General features: G+C 36.0%; 1 protein-coding gene across 1 annotated transcript in view; it reads left to right on the top strand.

The window, feature by feature from the left end:
• CNTN2 (contactin 2) overlaps positions 1 to 19525 on the top strand; it is a 132528-nt gene that overhangs the window by 80984 nt on the left and 32019 nt on the right. Inside the window, exons 19-20 of the mRNA XM_053704691.1 lie at positions 8317 to 8551; positions 15193 to 15302. Of these exons, the coding sequence (XP_053560666.1) occupies positions 8317 to 8551; positions 15193 to 15302 (345 nt within the window). The remainder of the gene's footprint in view (positions 1 to 8316; positions 8552 to 15192; positions 15303 to 19525) is intronic.

The following is a 19525-nucleotide window of genomic DNA, read 5'->3' as shown; positions in this document are numbered from 1 at the left end:
AAGGTAATCGCCTAACCTTTCCAACGGTCTAAGTCTTAGGGATCTGAAATAAATAAAAAAAAAAGTAAAAAAAAAATATTTTTAAAAATATTAAATAAAAAACCCTTTAAGAAAACCTTAGCACCCAGGTGGGAAAGTGCTTAGCATTCAAAGGGACACTCAATCAAAATTAAACTTTCATTATTCAGATAGAGCATGCAATTTTAAACAACTTTCCAATTTACTTCCATTAACAAAATGTGCACAGTCTTTTAATATTTAAACTTTTTGAGTCACCAGCTCCTACTGAGCATGTGCAAGAATAAGTATGTATGCATTTGTGAATGGCTGATTGCTGTCACCTTTGTTATCCCCCCCCCCCCATTAACCCCCCCCCCCCCAAAAAAAAAATAATTAAATTCTAAAACTTCCACTAGGGGGCATGCCTTTTTAAAAGTATCTTATTTCCTCTGTTGTAGCCAATAAGGAACATATATAAATAAACTATTGCCCTTATCAAAGAGTCACTGCGTATATAAGCTTGTCAAGTGTGGTGTATGTACCTCCAGCCTACACAGGATTAGGAAATTACAAGAAAGCAGGGGGCAAATAAACCACAGAAGTATATATGTTAGTAAAACATGACAGGTTGATAATTTGAATACAGTTATGGGCCTGGAGTAAACTTGATGTTTATGCAGCAAATATTGCATCCTATGAATAGAGTATAAGATTGCCTAACTCATTTTATTGAACATTGACTACACTCATTCAAACTGTTTGGTATCAAATGCTACAATATTGAGAGTGAAAAATTGACCATTGCGCGCGGAATGGCCTGTAACACATATTACAAGTCGCTGCTGTACGGCTATACCGCAAGCATTTTAGCCTTAATGCAACCCTCCATAAAAAATTATGTTTGAGTACAGGATTTTCCATAGCGCCGTATTACAGGTTGTGCGATCCGGATAAAATGTTTGCACTACAGTCTATACCGTCACGAGCCATTCGGCGATCGGAGACCAGTAGCTATGGATTTTGTGAAACAACACTGTTTCACAAAACTTTTAACTAAAATGTTACAAAGTACACTAACACCCATAAACTACCTATTAACCTCTAAAACACCATATCCCTGCATCGCAAATACTATATTAACCTATTAACCCCTAATCTGCCGCCGCCCACATTGCCGACACTAAAATTAACCCCTAAACCACCGGGCCCCCACATCGCCAACACTATATAAACCTATTAACCCTTAAACTGTCAGCCCCCCACATCGTCAACACTAAATAAATCTAGTAACCCTAAAAACAACGGCCCCCCACCTCACAGCTAATAAACTAAACCTATTAACCCCTAAACCACCAGCCCCCCACATCATAACTAATAAATTAAACCTATTAAGCCCTAAACCACCGGCCCCCCACATCGCAAAACACTAAATTAAACTATTAACCCCTAAACCTAACACCACCTAACTTAAAATTAAAAGTTACAATATATATAAATGAACCTGAGAAATACTAACAATTAAAAATCCTAAATTACATGATTAAAAAAACCTAACACTACGAAAAAATAAAAAAACCTAAATACAAATTTAAATAAACCTAATACTATGATTTTTTTTTTAAATCTAACATTACTAAAAATAATAAACAATAAAAATATGAAATATAAAAAACTCTAAGATTACAAAAAATAATAAACGAAATGATCAAAAATAAAAACAATTACACCTTATCTAATAGCCCTATAAAAACAAACCTCCCCAAAATAAAACACCCCCTAACCTATTAATTACCTACCAATAGCCCTTTAAAGGGCCTTTTTTAGGGCATTGCCCTAAGTTAAACTGCTCTTTTACATTAAAAAATTACAAAGTCCCCAGCTCTTTTACTGCCCATAAAAGGGCATTCAGCTCTTTTACTGCCCTTAAAAGGGCATTCAGCTCTTTTACTGCCCATCCCTAATCTAAAAAAGCTTTAGTGTACGGCGGTGATCGTATGAAGAGGATGCTCCGCGCTGAATGTGATAACTTGTCCTGGACAGCTCCACGCCTCCACAGCTCTGCGCCACTGGGATGAAGATAGAAGATGGTCCTGCGATGAAGGTAGATGTCGCCGCCTGGATGAAGACTTTTTGCTGCCTGGATGAGGATGGATGACTGGACATCAGGAACCGTGAGTAGATATTCTGGGGTTAGTGTTAGGGTTTTTTTTTTTTTTTCATTTTTTGGGGTGTTTTTTTTTTAGATTAGGGATGGGCAGTAAAAGAGCTGAATGCCCTTTTAAGGACAATGCCCATACAAATGCCTCTTTACGGCAATGGGTATTTTAGGATTTTTGTTTTTATAGGGCTATTAGATTAGGTGCAATTTTTATTATTTTGGATAATTTTGTTTTTTTATTTTTTGTAATCTTAGTGTTTGTTTATTTTTCGTAATTTTAGCGGTTTTTTTGTAATGTTAGATTTTTTTAAAAAAATTCGTACTATTAGGTTTATTTAAATTTGTAATGTAGGTTTTTTAATTGGTAGTTTTTTTTATTTTATTAGAATAGTTATGTTAGGTTAATTTATACTTTAATCTTAGGTTTTTTTATTTTACAGATAAGTTTTTATTTATTGTAAGATAGTTATATTGTAACTTTTAATTTAAAGTTAGGGGGGTGTTAGGTTCAGGTGTTAATAGTTAAATTTATTGTTTTGCGATGTGGGTGGCCCACTGTTTAGGGGTAAACAGGTTTAGTTTATTAGTTGCGATGTGGGGGGCTGGTGGTTTAGGGGTTAATAGGTTTATTATAGTAGTAGCGATGTGGGTGAGTGACGGATTAGGGTTTAATAGGTTTATTTATTAGTTGTGATGTGGCGGGCTGGCGGTTTAGGGGTTAATAATTTATTATAGTTTTGGCTATGTGGGGGGCCGGCGGTATAGGGGTTAATAGGTTTATTATAGTAGTAGCAATGTGGGTGGGTGGCGGATTAGGGGTTAATAGGTTTATTTATTAGTCGCGATGTGGGGGGCTGGCGGTTTAGGTGTTAATAGGTTTATTTAGTGTTGGCGATGTTGGGGAGCGGCGGATTAGGGGTTAATCACTTTATTTAGCAATGGCGATATCGGGGAGCGGCGGTTTGGGATTAATAACTTTATTTAGTGTCAGTGATTTTGGGGAGCGGCGGGTTAGTGGTATTTAGACTAGGGGTTTATGTTAGGCTGTTAGGTTTAAATGTAATTTTCTTTTCCCTCTAGACATCAATGGGGTTGCGTTATGGTGATTTGCCATTCCGCGATCGCAGGTGTTAGTTTTTTTCTTACACTCTCTCCCCATTAATGTCAGCCCTTGGTTTTTGTGTGGTATGGAGCTTAACACACCATAACGCACAGCACAGGGAGGTTCTTCAGTAACTCGTAATGGCAGCACTATGGAAAGTGCAATACCGCTCATTTTATTGCGTTATTTACGCACCCAGGATAGCGCAAAACTTGTAATCTAGGTGTTTATTTATTAACTACAAAGCTAAGTTCTCCAAACTTCTGTCACTTTGAATTTCACTTTTTTTAATGAAACTGATTTTACAAAGCAATAAAATATTTAATTAAATCATAAAACAAGTCAATTTTACGTATTCGGTTAATTCAAGTACTGTCTGTAAATTTTATTTTTAACACTTCAACATAGACAACCCACAGGCATAATGAAATGATGTGCAATAAAAATACTTAGTTTATTTGTGTTTCATAGGTCATTCAAAGGTCTTTACAATTTAAAGATGTAACCACATTAAAGATGTGCGGGTACATTTACAAAAAATGACATCTGCAATCCAATACTAAAGACATTAAAGAGATATGAAACCCACATTTTTCTTTAGTGATTCAGACAGAGCATACAATTTTAAACAACTTTCCACTTTACTTCTGCTACCAGTTTTGCTTCATGCTGTGGTATCCTTAATTGAAGAAGCAGCAATGCACTACTGGGAGCTAGCTGGACACATTGGGAAGCCAATGATAAGAGGCATATAGCACACAGAGAAAGTCCAGCACTCACTCACAAGCTCTCAACTAAGATAAAAAACAGCAATGGAAGAATTAGTTACCACATCTGGCCAAATGGGAAAAGCCCAGGTACCTCATCAAGGTCTCTTCCAAAAACCTGGGTCCCTAAACAGCCACACAATGCAGGCTCACAATCAAACAACTGTGAAAAAATGGAGGGTGCACAGGCTTATGTAATCTCCCCAAACATATACAAAACACGGGTGGGGTTAGCACTCTCAGGCCGGACCGGGTACACATCCTATGACCCTGTAATATGCACAGCCCTGGGTGCAAAACAGCACTCTCAGGAAGCTGCACTGTCACCAGAGTCACAGGCAGTTAACCCCAGACAGGCCTGCAGCAAGCAATCAGCAGCTAGCTCTCAGCTCCTTAGCCCAGTGTTTTTCAACCAGTGTGCCGTGGCACACTAGTGTGCCATGAGGGATCCTCAGGTGTGCCGTGGCAGACTGACAACAGTGCAGGGGTGTCCCTCTCTCAAATTTTTAAATATTGGGAGGTATGTGACAGGCTCATCAGGCATCATTTACAACCATTATCATTATGTGAATGAATGTTAATATGTCATGTGTAGTTTGTAGGAGGCATGGCATGACAGCACAGTACAGTGTGTATGTATGTATATATATATATATATATATATATATATATATATACTGTATTATATATCCTGTATTAGGCTACAATGTGTGATTTTGTAAAGTTTTGGGATGGTGGTGTGCCACAGGATTTTTTAATGTAAAAAAGTGTGCCACTGCAAAAAAAAAGGTTGCAAATCACTGCCTTAGCCTACCTAGGTAAACTTTTCAAGAAAAAATACCAAGAAAACAAAGCAAATTAGATTGCAGAAATAAAATGGAAAGTTGTGTAAAATTGTATGCTCTATCTGAAACATGAAAGTTTAATTTTGACTAGACTGTCCTAGACACAACTTCAACAGAATGATTACAACTCACCATGCTATTATTTTTTTATCCTGTGCCTGCAATTCTCTAAACAGTTCTCTTATTTAATCCCTTTAGAACTTGTGGAAGCTCTCCAATTTCATACTGAGCACTCACTGACACATACCCTTATACCTTGTGACAGGAGTGTTGAACATTCACAGATATTGGCAGCTTTTTCACAGCTGTATTGTGCACTTTTGGCTCCTAGGACACACAATACAGAGCAGGAAGTTTACATTTTTACAGTTTTTACACAGTTTATAAGTTACATATCATATATAAAAAGGCTAAATAAATAATATAGTCAGCCACTACAAAAATGTAAAGTTCCTGCTCTTTATTTTGCACACTAACCTGAAGTGCACAATACAGTTGTCTGTTGACACAAAGCCAGCACATGTGAACCCTTTCTGTCACAGTGTGCAAGTAAACCTACGTTCCAAGATAGAGGTGCTCAGTATAAATATGTAGAGCTTGACCAACTGGCACGTGTAAGGAGTTAAAATAAGATAACAGCTTTGAAGACAGCTGCAGACACAGGAGGAAAAGCCCCTACACTGTAAGAAAAATGGGTATGGTTGGGGTCTGTTTGTGAACACGTAGGGTACAACTGCTGTGGTTGTACCCTCAATGGATCATAATTACACCTTAAAGGGACACTGAACCCAAATTTTTTCTTTTGTAATTCAGAAAGATCATGCAATTTTAAGCAACTTTCTAATTTACTCCTATTTTCAATTTTTCTTCGTTCTCTTGCTATCATTATTTAAAAAAGAAGGCATCTAAGCTTTTTTTGGTTTCAGTACTCTGAACAGCACTTTTTTATTGGTGGATGAATTTATCCACCAATCAGCAAGGACAACCCAGGTTGTTCACCAAAAATGGGCCGGCATCTAAACTTACATTCTTGCATTTCAAATAAAGATACCAAGAGAATGAAGAAAATTTGATAATAGGAGTAAATTAGAAAGTTGCTTAAAATTTCATGCTCAATCTGAATAACGAAAGAAAAAATTTGGTTACAGTGTCCCTTTAAGGAACTAATATGTACCATTTAGGGGTAAATAAGGTACAAATATGTTTCCAACTGTCGAAGGGTCCATGTCTGTACCATTTAATCCCCCAAAAAAGGTACAATCACTTGTCTGACTAAAAGATTGAGGGGGATGGGTGGTTTAATGCTGCCAAACCCTGCAAGTCCATATAATTTGTGCACCTTAATTATTTAATGAAAACATAACTTGCAGTCACCAAAAATGAATTCAGCATACATGTTGTAAAGCAAAATAATTAATGTTCAATGGTTGTTGGTAATATGCAAGAAGTGGGCAAAGCAACAAAAAATACTTAATAACCCATATCTTCAATGATACTGTGTTGCTTTTTCTAAATAGCACGCAAGCTCTTAACAAAAATGTTTATATTTAGAGCATCAAGATGCTAACTCTTAAACATAATGCAAATATATTAACAAAGAAAAGAAAACTGTTTTAAATTATATAAAATAAACAAGAGCCGTTTAAAAACCTGTTTAAAAAAAAAATTAAAAAATTGTAAACGTTCCCCAGTCACATACATGGACATTCTGAAACATGCCATAGCGCCATCTATTGGTTGAAAGTTCCTTGACATGTGTAACACAGCTCAATCTATTGGTAGAAGGTTCATCACCAATATGTGCACTGGGGAAATAAACTCATTTGCATATATTTTGCAAAGAGTGACAATTCAATGTATGGTTGTGAGTTTTATTGTTTATCGCTCCCCTGAATCCCCCTTCCTTTCGTTGGAGTTATATTTTATTATTATGTTGTTTTCTATATATTTATGTTTTATATGGCGTGTCACCACAATTTTTATGGGGTGTTGTTAGAGTCTAGTACAGAGTGAAATGAAATATTTGAAGTAGCTCTTTTTTGAACTGGTTGTATAGCCTGGTTGTTGCAGGAATTCTTGTAGCAATCTTTGGACCTGCTATTTGGCTGCAGTGTGGCAATTGTAATACTGTCTGCACAAGTACACATTAGGAGAATGCATCTTAGTATGTTATATACTAAATTTGAAGTTTGCCATTATGAGGTACAAATGGCTTGTCACTGGGGCAGTACCCTTAAAAGGCCAAATTTGCACTATTTTCAAGGGTACATTATAGTACCATAGTAATTATTGAGGTCCAATCTAGTCACTAAAGGTACATATTGGCCTTTGAAATGTACAATCTGCAAGGGTACCAATATGTACCAATGTTAAAGGGTACATTGGGTGTACCTTTGAGGGTACTGCCCCAGTGACAAGCTGTTGTACCCCTAAAGGTACAATTTTTGCACATTTTTTCTGACAGCGTAGAATGGTGAATAGTATAATTGCATTGTAGTTGTACCCAGAAGTTTAATGTCCCTTTCACATGTTGTTTCTACAGAGCTAAAAACAGGATCTCAGTTTAGAAAACAAAACAAAAACTTTTATGATACTTTCATTTTCACTCCATAAAACATGTTTATTGATTAAATATTTGTTTTGGCCCCTGTAATAGGTCATTTTTTGTTGTTTCATAACATACTTGCCCTTCAATCCAATCATCTGTCTGTAGGGTTGCCAGCTGTCTTCCACAAAATTACTTCAGTGACTTGCACAATGGTGGATGCGGTCAAACAATACTTCCCAGAAAGCTCTACTTTAGCCCCCCACTTTTGATCCCATAATGCATATTTTTCACAGCTAAGCAGTCATTGTACCCCTTGGCTGCCAGTAACATACAAATCAATAATTGAACCTCTTTGGCTGTCAGTAACATTCTTAAACACAAGTGATTCGACCCTGTTAACTGCTCCTCACTTTTTTCTGCTCCATATTTGTTATGAGATTAGGCATAGGAAGCTTTTATATTTAGCTATAACCCCCAGAAACTTAAAAAAGGGCATTTAAGTGTCCAGTATTTTTGTAAAGATTTTACTGGACATCCTACTAAAATACTGGATCCAGTTGAATACTGGACACCTGGCAATCCTAATTGTCTGTGTCAGTCATATTTGATTGACACAACTGGTAAAAAAAAAGGGCATAGTGTGCAATATATGGTTTATAAAAAGATGTGGAATTTGGTTTTCATTTATAGTGTGCTTTTAATTATAACACATTCATTTATTTTAGCACACTTCAGATTCAAATACATTTTTATTTCTAATGTGTGTGTGTGTATATATATATATATATATATATATATATATATATATATATATATATATATATATATAAACAATAGTTTTGATGCTTCTGGTAGATATAAATCATGTCATATTCTAATATACCTCCATGTTGCAGCCCATTGGAAGGCAGTACCAGAACGGAGATGGTTTTGGGTACCTTATTGCCTTTAGGAAGCAAGGTGAAGAGACCTGGCAAACAGTCAGCATACTTGGGGTCCAGTCTCAGCAGTATGTCTATAGGGATGACAATGTTGCACCTTACACCCCATTCGAGGTTAAGATCAGGGGCTTCAACAACAAAGGACAAGGACCTTACAGTCGGATAACCACTGTCTATTCAGCAGAAGAAGGTACAAATGGGTGTTCCATAAGGATGCTAAACTACATGTCTATCTTATATCTGAGATGTGATATTTGTTATCCCTGTATAAAACATTTACTTTTTACAGACACTTGACAATATTTCCATTAACCTTTTGAGTGCTAATGACGGCTCTGAGCCGTCACAGAGTTTCTCACTCTGGTGCTAATGACGGCTCAGAGCCGTCATGAGCACTCTCCCACCTTGAGGGAGATCTGGGGGCTCCTAACTGCTCCTACCCCGGTGATCGTGCCTGTAGAGTGACAGGCATCACCGGGGCTTCACGTGATGCGCGGTGACATCACGTGCAATGACGTGATAACGTCACAGTGCAACTTTATTTATACTTAACAATGTTAAGTATAGGAGGAGGGGGCATGCTGCTTAGAAGCCTGTATCTCAGGCATCTAAGCAGCTACAGACCCCCAATAATCACCTAACCTTTCCAACAGTGTAAGTCTTGGGGGTCTGTAAAAAAAAAAAAAAAGTTACAATTTTTTTTCCCCAAAAATATAAAAAAAACCTTAGTACATATTAGCACCCAGGTGGGAAAGTGCTTAGCACTCAAAGGTATAAAGATCATGATATATGTTCTCCCTCCTTTTTTTCTCCCTTGTTACTGTCCCTCCAATTTTAAAGTGTAATCCTTCTTTTTGTGCCACTGTATAATTTGTAATACTTTAAATAAGATCATTAACAGCTTCTAGCTTGTATACTGTTGTTTATGGACTTAAAGGGATACTGTAGTCAGAAAACAAAACTTAATTAGCATTTTTTGCAACATATACAGTATGTATTAAAAATGTTGCAGCTAAAGTTGTTAAAACTGAGTGTGAACCTGCCTGTGTTGTCATTTCCTATTATGAGCTGTATGATACTATAGTATAGTTCCTTCTTCTTATAGCTCACATTTTTTCCCCTATGCTTCCAAAACAACTGTATTATATGCATAGAATCTGTGCAGTAAAGGCAGCTGAAACTTACATTACTTGCACTGCTCCCAGACAAGTAGTCTTAGCTGCCTAAACTAAGTTTCCTAATTTTACTAAAGTAAGACAGGAACCTCCTGACTAATATGGTGTACACAATATACTGTGCACAGCTAATAATGTAAAGATACTATATAAGCTATTCTTATTTCAAATATTGTAATTTTTTGTGTGACTACAGTGTTCCTTTAACTTCTAATATCTCTCTCTCTTCTTTTACCAAATGCGGAACATTTCTATTATATGTAAAACACACATATCGAATAAATCATATGAATATTTAAAAATTATATTGATGCTAATAGTTTACATATTAAAGGTAACTATAAATATGAATATAAAATCTTAATTTCTGATATATTTTAAACTAATAAAGAATTAATAATTATATAGTATGATACTTTTTAAAATTCATAAAGAAAAATATTTTAAAGAGACAGTAAAGTCAAAATTAAACTTTCATGATTCAGATAGATCATGCAATTTTAAACAACTTTCCAATTTACTTCTGTTATCATATTTGCTTTGTTCTCTTGGCATTTTTTATTGAAGAGTAAAACTAGGTAGGCTCATAGGAGCTCAGGAGAGTGCACGTGTCTTTAGTACTCTATGGCAGCACTGCTGTAATAGAGTACCAAATATACGTGCACACTCCTGAGCTTATATGAACCTAAATAGTTTTACTCTTCAATAAAAGATACCAAGAGAACAAAGAAAATTTGATAGAAGTAAATTGGAAAGTTGTTTAAAATTGCATGATCTATCTGAATCATGAAAGATTAATTTTGACTTTACTGTCCCTTTAACTAAACATAGGAGTCCCATCCACCCCCTCCCCCACTGCCATGGACCCCTGCTCCCGCCCCCCCACCCCTGCTGTCTGATCATCACTGACTGATCCTTTCTTACGGCCAGGTATGTTTGTCACGCGCTGCAGTCTCTACTGCGCATGACTGCATCGGACAAACATACCTGGCCTTTTATAATATAGGATATTTTAAAACCTCTTGGCCGACTATCATGAAATTCCTTTTTTAAAATTTTAACAGCCAGTTGGTCTAACCAATCATAAACACCCCATTAACATATGATCTTTGATTGGCTAAAGCAAAATAGACCAGGTAAACAATCAAAGAAGCCTTCAAGGGGTGAATCCTGCAATTTCTATGGACCTGCAAACCCTTTAAAGTTTAACAAATTACAGTTTAAATAGCTTTTAAATCATATATTTTGTATGCAGATCTTCTGCAATATATTGCTTTCTTGTTATTTAAATTGTTTAAATTGCTTTAATATCCCTTTAACCTAACAATGCCTTCAACTTATCATACAATAAAAAACAATCTCTTTACATATTAATCTTGTTCTGATATCTAGTGGTAAACTTTCAAATTACACATCATGCATTAAAGAACAAAAAATGTTTAATTTGTTAACCATTTACTACATCAATTGAAAGCAAGGGGTGAGGGATAAAAAAACATGAGGGGAAAAAAAAATCGTGCACGCGATCGCAAGATTTCAATGATGGGATCGGGTCAGGGGGGCGTCCCTGTGACGCTAGGCACGCCCTCCAGACCGCGATCACATCATGGAAGCGCAGTTGGCTTTAGGACAGCCAACGGTTATGACGTTCTATTTTGTCATAACAGCACTAAAGCCCAGTGTAATTATGCCGGAATAGAACGGCATAACGGTGTTAAAAGGTTAAGCATGAGGCACAATGTCATGCTCTCCCAGATGTTTCTGTAAGATTATTTGGGAGTATTTTTTTATCACATATGCTTGGTTTTGCAGTTTTCACAACTGTGAATTTGTGTCTCTTCTTCACAACAAAATGTTATAAAGTAAACATCTATAGTTGAGAAAAAGACATTAATCCCAATATTCTTCTGCATTTTTACACTTAATCAACCTCTCACTTTTTAATGGGGCACTAAATCCCAAATGCAAAAAAACATTCCAATTTACTTCCATTATCAAAATGTGAACAATATATTGTATGCACATATTGGGGCACCAACTCCTACTGAGCATGCGCAAGAGTGTACAGTGTAAAGATGTATACATTTTGTGATTGGCTGATGGCTGTCACATGTTACAGGAAAAAATGTTTAATTAACTTTTGAATTTGCCCAAAAAATCTACTACTTATTATTTTAAATTCAATGTTATTACTATTGATTTGTCCTATTATTATTTATTAGATGATAATATAGCTCTATTTAAAGGGACACTGAACCCAATTTTTTTTCTTTCGTGATTCAGATAGAGAATGCATTTTTAAGCAACTTCCTAATTTACTCCTATTATCAAATTTTCTTCATTCCCTTGGTATCTTTATTTGAAATGCAAGAATGTGTTTGAATGCCAGCCCATTTTTGGTGAACAACCTGGGTTGTTCTTGCTGATTGGTGGATAAATTCACCCACCAATAAACAAGTGCTGTCCAGGTCCTAAACCAAAAAAATAGCTTAGATGCCTTCTTTTTCAAATAAAGATACCAAGAGAATGAAGAAAATTTGATAATTGGAGTAAATTAGAAAGTTGCTTAAAATGGCATGCTCTATCTGAATCACAAAATAAAACATTTGGGTTCAGAGTCCCTTTAAGCATCCAATCTGGGTGCTAGTCCCAGAATTTGCAAGCAATCAAGGACACAAAAAAGTGACTAAAAAAATATTTCTACATAAAATTATGGTTAGCAGTGTAGACTGACTTAATATGGTGTTAATTTTCAATAAGTTAAAGAGTGAATTAACTGAGAATATTTATTAATTGGGTTATAAAAAGCATGCCCAGTGTCTTTGTTTCAGCAGTATTAGCTAGCTATGGATTATACATGTTCTTTGTCTATAATAATTGTTTCAAACTGTATTGATACAATTTAGTTATAAGAAATGGAAACTAAAAAGTGCTTCTTATATAAGAGCAAACTTGCCTTATAATAAACCTCTAACTAAAGGTAAGAATTAGAATCTAAAAGAAAACTAAATCTAAGGTTGCGCAAAGAAAATATGCTATGCTAAAGTTCCAAAATATTTATTACACAATAAAATCAAAACTATATATAGGTGCACACCTTACAATCACAAAAAAACATACAATAAAGTAATATAATATGTAGTGTAATTAAAATCAATCAGAAATAAAAATCACGTCCACAGTCTGGAAAGGTGGCCCCTAAGAACATGGTAAATCCAATTCAAGTAAATTTAAAGTGGGAAAAAATTATCATCATACATACAAATACAACTCTAGAAAAGAAGACAGTGTATATCATCTAACAAAACTACCATAGTGTTTACATATTCAGAGCTGCTTACTAGAAATCTGATCAAATCATTGCGTTTCGGCTTTGTGAGTATTAACAATATGTCACTTCAAGTTTTTGTCATTGCAAAGACAATCACAGTGCATTTCCATTGACTGTTTTAAAACATCTATATGAGTGGTAGAAGTCTGTTACATCTTGATCTGGCAAAAGAACATCTTAGGAAATACAGTCCTTATTATATAGAAGGATAGTTAATGTTTAAATTATATTATAGCGGTACCTAACTTCTGGTTTGCATGGACAGATTAAAAACATGGAAGGTAAAAGTACAATACATCTTACTCTGCATTGGAAATTAAGTCCTTATTACATAGAATGACAATATTGGAATCATACGGACTGCAAATAAAATACTTTTTTCGATAGTATTATTCTTATTTTAAAATAAAATGGTGAATACTCCTATAAAACAATGCTAAGCATATGACCTTTATACCCTCTAGTTTGCTTCTACACAGATTGTGAGTGAATAAATTAACCATCAAACAAAAAATACTACAATATGTGTTCTATACAAAAATTGTCATCATTCTAAGAAGTGGAGAAATATTAAAAACACTATTAAAAATATAAAATATAATGGATATAGTAAATAATACAAACTATAATAATACAACATATATGAAAGAAAAAACACAAAGCAAGTCAAAGTACTATCAATTAAAACACTCTTCGGTATTCCTCTCAACATAGATGTAATAATTCCAAATCAGCATATGGGGGTCTAATTAACAAGGGCCGAATGGCCCCTGTTTCCCTTGTTTCCGTGTGAACCTTCAGGCTCGCCGGAAACAGGAGTTAAGAAGCAGCGGTCTTAAGACCGCTGCTCCTAAACTCTTACGCCGCCTCTGAGGCGGCGTATAGCAATCCGCCCGATCATGTACGATTGGCTGATTGACACCCCCTGCGTTTGGCCGCAAATCTGCAGGGGGCGGTATTGCATGCTATAGCGGATCATGTCCGTCCTCACATATATAAATAGACCCCTTAGACCTTACTTGATTACTGTGTCCAAATAAAAAAAATCGAATTTTCTTCCTTTAAAATGAGAGCGTTCTTATAATTACCTCCACTTCATTTTTTCTTTATTTTCTTCCATATCTTCCATATAACTGAACATTTTGATACAAGAGGTGCCTCAGATAGTGCATATAAAAAGACAATTTGATAATAGAAGTAAATTGGAAAGTCTATTAAAACAAAATGTTTTATCTGAATTATGTGTTACATTTTGAATTTAGTGACCTTTTAAAAAAGGAATGAGAGTAAGCAATTTAAAGGTAGTGTACTTAAAGGGACATTGTACTTCACATTTTTCTTGATTGATATGAAAGAGCAGTATTTCAGCATGTTGAAATTTATTTTAGTAGTTTAAATAACAATTCAAACAAATACAGAAATATCAGTTGTATACTTCCTACTAATGCTGATTATCTGGCAGGTACTTCCTGTCAGTGTTAATTGGCTGACTTGTACTTCCTGCTAATCCTCAAATTAAATAATAATGCTGTTTCATATCAGTATCAGAGACATTTAAGTGTTAACTTAGAAAAGGTTAGGAGATAGCTACAATAAACTTCCAAAACAAATGACAGATAAATTAAGTAATTGAAGAATCCTTGAGACATACTTGATGATATCTTTAGCTGCAAATAAGCGTTATCCTTATTGGTATATTAAAGGGACAGTAAACCTTAAAAATAATGTTATATAATTCTGCACATAGTGCAGAATTATATAACATTATTTAAGTGCTATAGTTCTAATAGCCTTTTTTCTCTTTAAATATGTAAAAATTACGGCGCTTTTACAGACCCGCTCTCTGCTGAGCGGGTCTGTAATATTTAGTCAGCGCATCGGGCCAGCTGTATAGTCACAGCCCGGCCCGACCGCGCCATAAGACTAAGTGCAGCTCGCTCCTGTGACAGGAGCGAGCTGCACTTAGTGCTATGGCGCGGTCGGGCCGGGCTGTGACTATACAGCTGGCCCGATGCGCTGACTAAATATTACAGACCCGCTCAGCAGAGAGCGGGTCTGTAAAAGCGCCGTAATTTTTACATATTTAAAGAGAAAAAAGGCTATTAGAACTATAGCACTTAAATAATGTTATATAATTCTGCACTATGTGCAGAATTATATAACATTATTTTTAAGGTTTACTGTCCCTTTAACAGCCTAGAAACACTTTTTGGAAAGCATCTTCAAGCAAAATCTAGTACTATTTTTCTGTATTGGTCGTCTGATGAAGAGATACCCAGTCCCCTTCCCAATTTCACAATGACCTTTGTTTGACTTTATCTGCAGAGCCTAACGTTTCTCCTGCTGACATCAAAGCCTCAGCACTTTCATCCTCGGACATGGAGGTAACCTGGAGTCCTGTGCAGAATCTTAGCGGAGTGCTATTAGGTTATGAGGTGAGATATGGGCAACCTAACTTGAATATTTCTTTAGGTTTAAACAAAACAAGCACATAATAGAATAAATCAGTAAAAGGTTATCTCAAAGTCAAAATTAAAGATAGGGTTACAACCCACCCGGTATTTTACCAACACGGTCGGTATTTTTAAGGTTCAGGTCAAAGTTGAAAATAAAGATTAAATATAGATGCTATCATGGTAAAACTTCTTCTTAGTGTAAAGGAATCTAATGATAAACCCATCCTCATTTAAAATCAGTCCTAGCAGCTTTAGTTCCTGATTTATGCTGTATAATTACTGTATATATGCAAATGTCTGCTAATGAGCATGGCCACCCTATTTAATGACACATTAAACACTAAATACGTTTAATAAACATGGTATTGAGATTATTTCTCACCTCCCTCTAGTCATGGGTGACATCATGTTGGCCTCTAGCTTTCCCTACTTCCAGCGCTGATTTGTTTGTATATGAACAGCAGCTTTCCTTCAGATACCTGCAGTGGAACCTAGGTTCCAAAATTATGGCATCCATAATTACATGAAATGTATTTAGGGCTATATTACAAGTATATACAGGTACAGGTATATACAGATATATAGAGAAATATGTATTTACTTTAAAAATAAAATATTTCTGTACGTGAAGAACATTGGCATGAGAAATATTAATAACTCCTTTCAGGTTAGTGCACGAGCGATAAGAACAAGAGCACTAAATAGCACCCCACTTGTAACCTAGTCCTTAGGGGCCGATTTATTAAGGCCCGAATGCACCTGTTTCTGCGTGAACCTTCAGACTCGCTGGAAACAGGAGTTAAGAAGCCGAGAATGTGCCCCCCCTCACCCCTCACCACACCCACAATTCAGTTTTACAAACTTTGCCTCCTATGGAGGTGGTGAAGTAAGTTTGTGCTAAGATTTCTATGTTGACATGCGCTTCTCAGCATTTTGAAGCCCGATTCCTCTCAGAGTACAGTGAATGTCAGAGGGACGTGAAGGGAGTATCACCTATTGAATACAATGGTTTTCCTCACGGGAGATCTATTTCATAGGTTCTCTGTTATCGGTCGTAGAGATTCAGATTGACGATATACTCTCATATTCCATTACCTCTACTGATAACTGTTTCAGTACTGGTTTGGCTATCTGCTATATGTGGATGGGTGTCTTTTGGTAAGTATGTTTTCATTACTTAAGACACTATCGGCTATGGTTTGGCACTTTATGTTTTTATATAAAGTTCTAAATATATGTATTGTACTTATATTTGCCATGATTCAGGTTTTCAGTATATTTCCTTTTGCAGACTGTCAGTTTCATATCTGGGAAATGCTTTTTTATGAAAATGTATTTCTTACCTGGGGTATAGTCTCTTTTTCAAATTGACTGTCTTTTAAATTCGCGGGCAGAATTAGGCTTGCAAGGGTGCAAAATGCCAAAGTTTATTGCGTCATTATTGGCGCAAGATTTTTTTGGCACAAAGTTACGTTCGTTGACGCAAATTCGTCATTTCCGGCGTCTTAGTTGACGCTGAGTCCTTCACAAGGTTGCGTCATCTATGACGCGAGTGTGTCGTTTCCAGACGCTTTTGGCGCCAAAAAATATTTTTCTGTTTGTTGTGCGTCATACTTGGCGCCAGATATTTTCATTATTTAAGACCCCATTCCAATTTGCCTCTTGCCTTTTTTTTTTCTATGTCAGAGGGCTATGCTGCATTTTTTCCCATTCCTGAAACTGCCATATAAGGAAATTGATAATTTTGCTTTATATGTTGTTTTTTTCTCTTACATTTGCAAGATGTCTCAATCTGATCCTGTCTCACAAATCACTGTTGGAACCCTGCGGCCTGATAGCAGTTCTACCAAAGCTAAGTGCATTTATTGTAAACTTGTGGAGGTTATACCTCCAGCTGTGGTTTGTAATAGTTGTCATGATAAACTTTTACATGCAGAGAATGTATCCATCAGTAGTAGTCCATTACCTGTTGCTGTTCCCTCAACAGCTAATGCACAAGATATACCTGTAAATTTAAAATAATTTATTTCTGATTATATTCAGAAGGCCTTTGTCTGCCATTCCTCCTTCTAATAAACGTAAAAGGTCTTTTAAAACTTCTCATAAGGTTGATGAAATTTCAAATGATCAACAACATACTGAATTATCCTTCTCTGATGAGGATATATCTGATTCAGAAGATCCTGCCTCAGATATTGACACTGACAAATCCTCTTATTTATTTAAATTGGAGTATATTCATTCTTTGTTAAAAGAAGTGTCGATTACATTAGATTTGGAGGAAACTAGTCCTCTTGATATTAAAACTATCAAACGTTTAAATTCTGTTTATAAACCTCCTGTGGTTATTCCAGAGGTTTTTCCAGTTCCTGATGCTATTTCTGATATGATTTCTAAATAATGGAATAAGCCTGGTACTTCTTTTATTCCTTCTTCAAGGTTTAAAAAATTGTATCCTTTGCCAGCAGTTAGATTGGAGTTTTGGGAAAAGATCCCCAAAGTTGATGGGGCTATCTCTACTCTTGCTAAACGTACTACTATTCCTACGGAAGATAGTACTTCTTTTAAAGATCCTTTAGATAGGAAACTTGAATCTTATTTAAGGAAAGCTTATTTATATTCAGGTCATCTTCTTAGGCCTGCAATTTCTTTGGCTGATGTTGCAGCTGTTTCAACTTTTTGGTTGGAAACTTTAGCGCAATAAGTATCGGATCATGATTTGTCTAGCATTGTTAAGTTGATTCAACATGCTAATAATTTCATTTGTGATGACATTTTTGATATTATCAAAATTGATGTTAAATCTATGTCTTTAGCTATTTTAGCTAGAAGAGCTTTGTGGCTCAAATCTTGGAATGCTGATATGACTTCTAAGTCTAGATTGCTATCTCTTTCTTTCCAAGGTAATACATTATTTGGTTCTCAGTTGGATTCAATAATTTGAACTGTCACTGGGGGAAGGGAGTTTTTTGACTCAGGATAAAAGACCTAAGCATAAATCTAAAGCTTATAACCGTTTTCGTTCCTTTCGACAAAATAAGGAACAGAAACCTAATCCTTCCACAAAGGAATCTGTTTCCAATTGGAAGCCTTCTTCAAATTGGAATAAATCCAAGCCATTTAAGAGATCAAAGCCAGCCCCCAAGTCCGCATGAAGGTGCAGCCCTCATTCCAGCTCAGCTGGTAGGGGGCAGATTAAAATTATTCAAAGATGTTTGGATCAATTCGGTCCAAAATCATTGGATTCAGAGTATTGTCTCTCAGGGGTACAGAATAGGATTCAGAGTAAGACCGCCTGTGAGAAGATTTTTTCTCTCACGCATTCCAGCAAAACCAGTAAAGGCTCAGACTTTCCTGAAGTGTGTTTCAGACCTGGAGTTATCAGGGGTAATCATGCCAGTTCCGTTTCATGAACAGGGTCTGGGGTTTTATTCAAATGTATTCATTGTCCCAAAGAAAGAAAATTCATTCGGACCAGTTTTGGATCTAAAGATTTTGAATCAATATGTAAGAGTACCAACTATCAAAATGTTGACTATAAAGACTATTCTGCCTTTTGTTCTGCAAGGGCATTATATGTCCACAATAGACTTACAGGATGCATATCTTCATATTCCTTTTCATCCAGATCACTATCAGTTCCTGAGATTCTCTTTTCTAGACAAGCATTACCAATTTGTTGCTCTTCCTTTTGGCCTAGCAACAGCTACAATAATCTTTTCAAAGGTTCTAGGTTCCCTACTCTCTGTAATCAGAGAGCGGGGTATTGCGGTGTTTCCTTATTTGGACGATATCTTGGTACTCGCTCAGTCTTTACGTTCTGCAGAATCTCACACGAATCAACTAGTGTTGTTTCTTCGAAGACATGGTTGGAGGATCAATTTGCCAAAAAGTTCTTTGATTCCTCAGACAAAGGTAACCTTTTTAGGTTTCCAGATAGATTCAGTGTCCATGACTTTGTCTCTAACAGACAAGAGACATTTGAAATTGGTTGCAGCCTGTCGGAACCTTCAGTCTCAGTCGTTCCCTTCAGTAGATATGTGCATGGAAGTTTTAGGTCTCATGACTGCAGCATCGGACGCGATCCCCTTTGCTCGTTTTCATATGAGACCTCTCCAGCTTTGTATGCCGAACCAATGGTGCAGGGATTATACAAGGATATGACAATTAATATCCTTAAATCCCAATGTTCGACTTTCTTT

The sequence above is a fragment of the Bombina bombina genome, chromosome 3 (genome assembly GCF_027579735.1).
Source record: "Bombina bombina isolate aBomBom1 chromosome 3, aBomBom1.pri, whole genome shotgun sequence".
NCBI lineage: Eukaryota > Metazoa > Chordata > Amphibia > Anura > Bombinatoridae > Bombina > Bombina bombina.
Note: the sequence above shows the minus strand (reverse complement) of the source record. Positions and strands in the feature narration are given on the sequence as shown.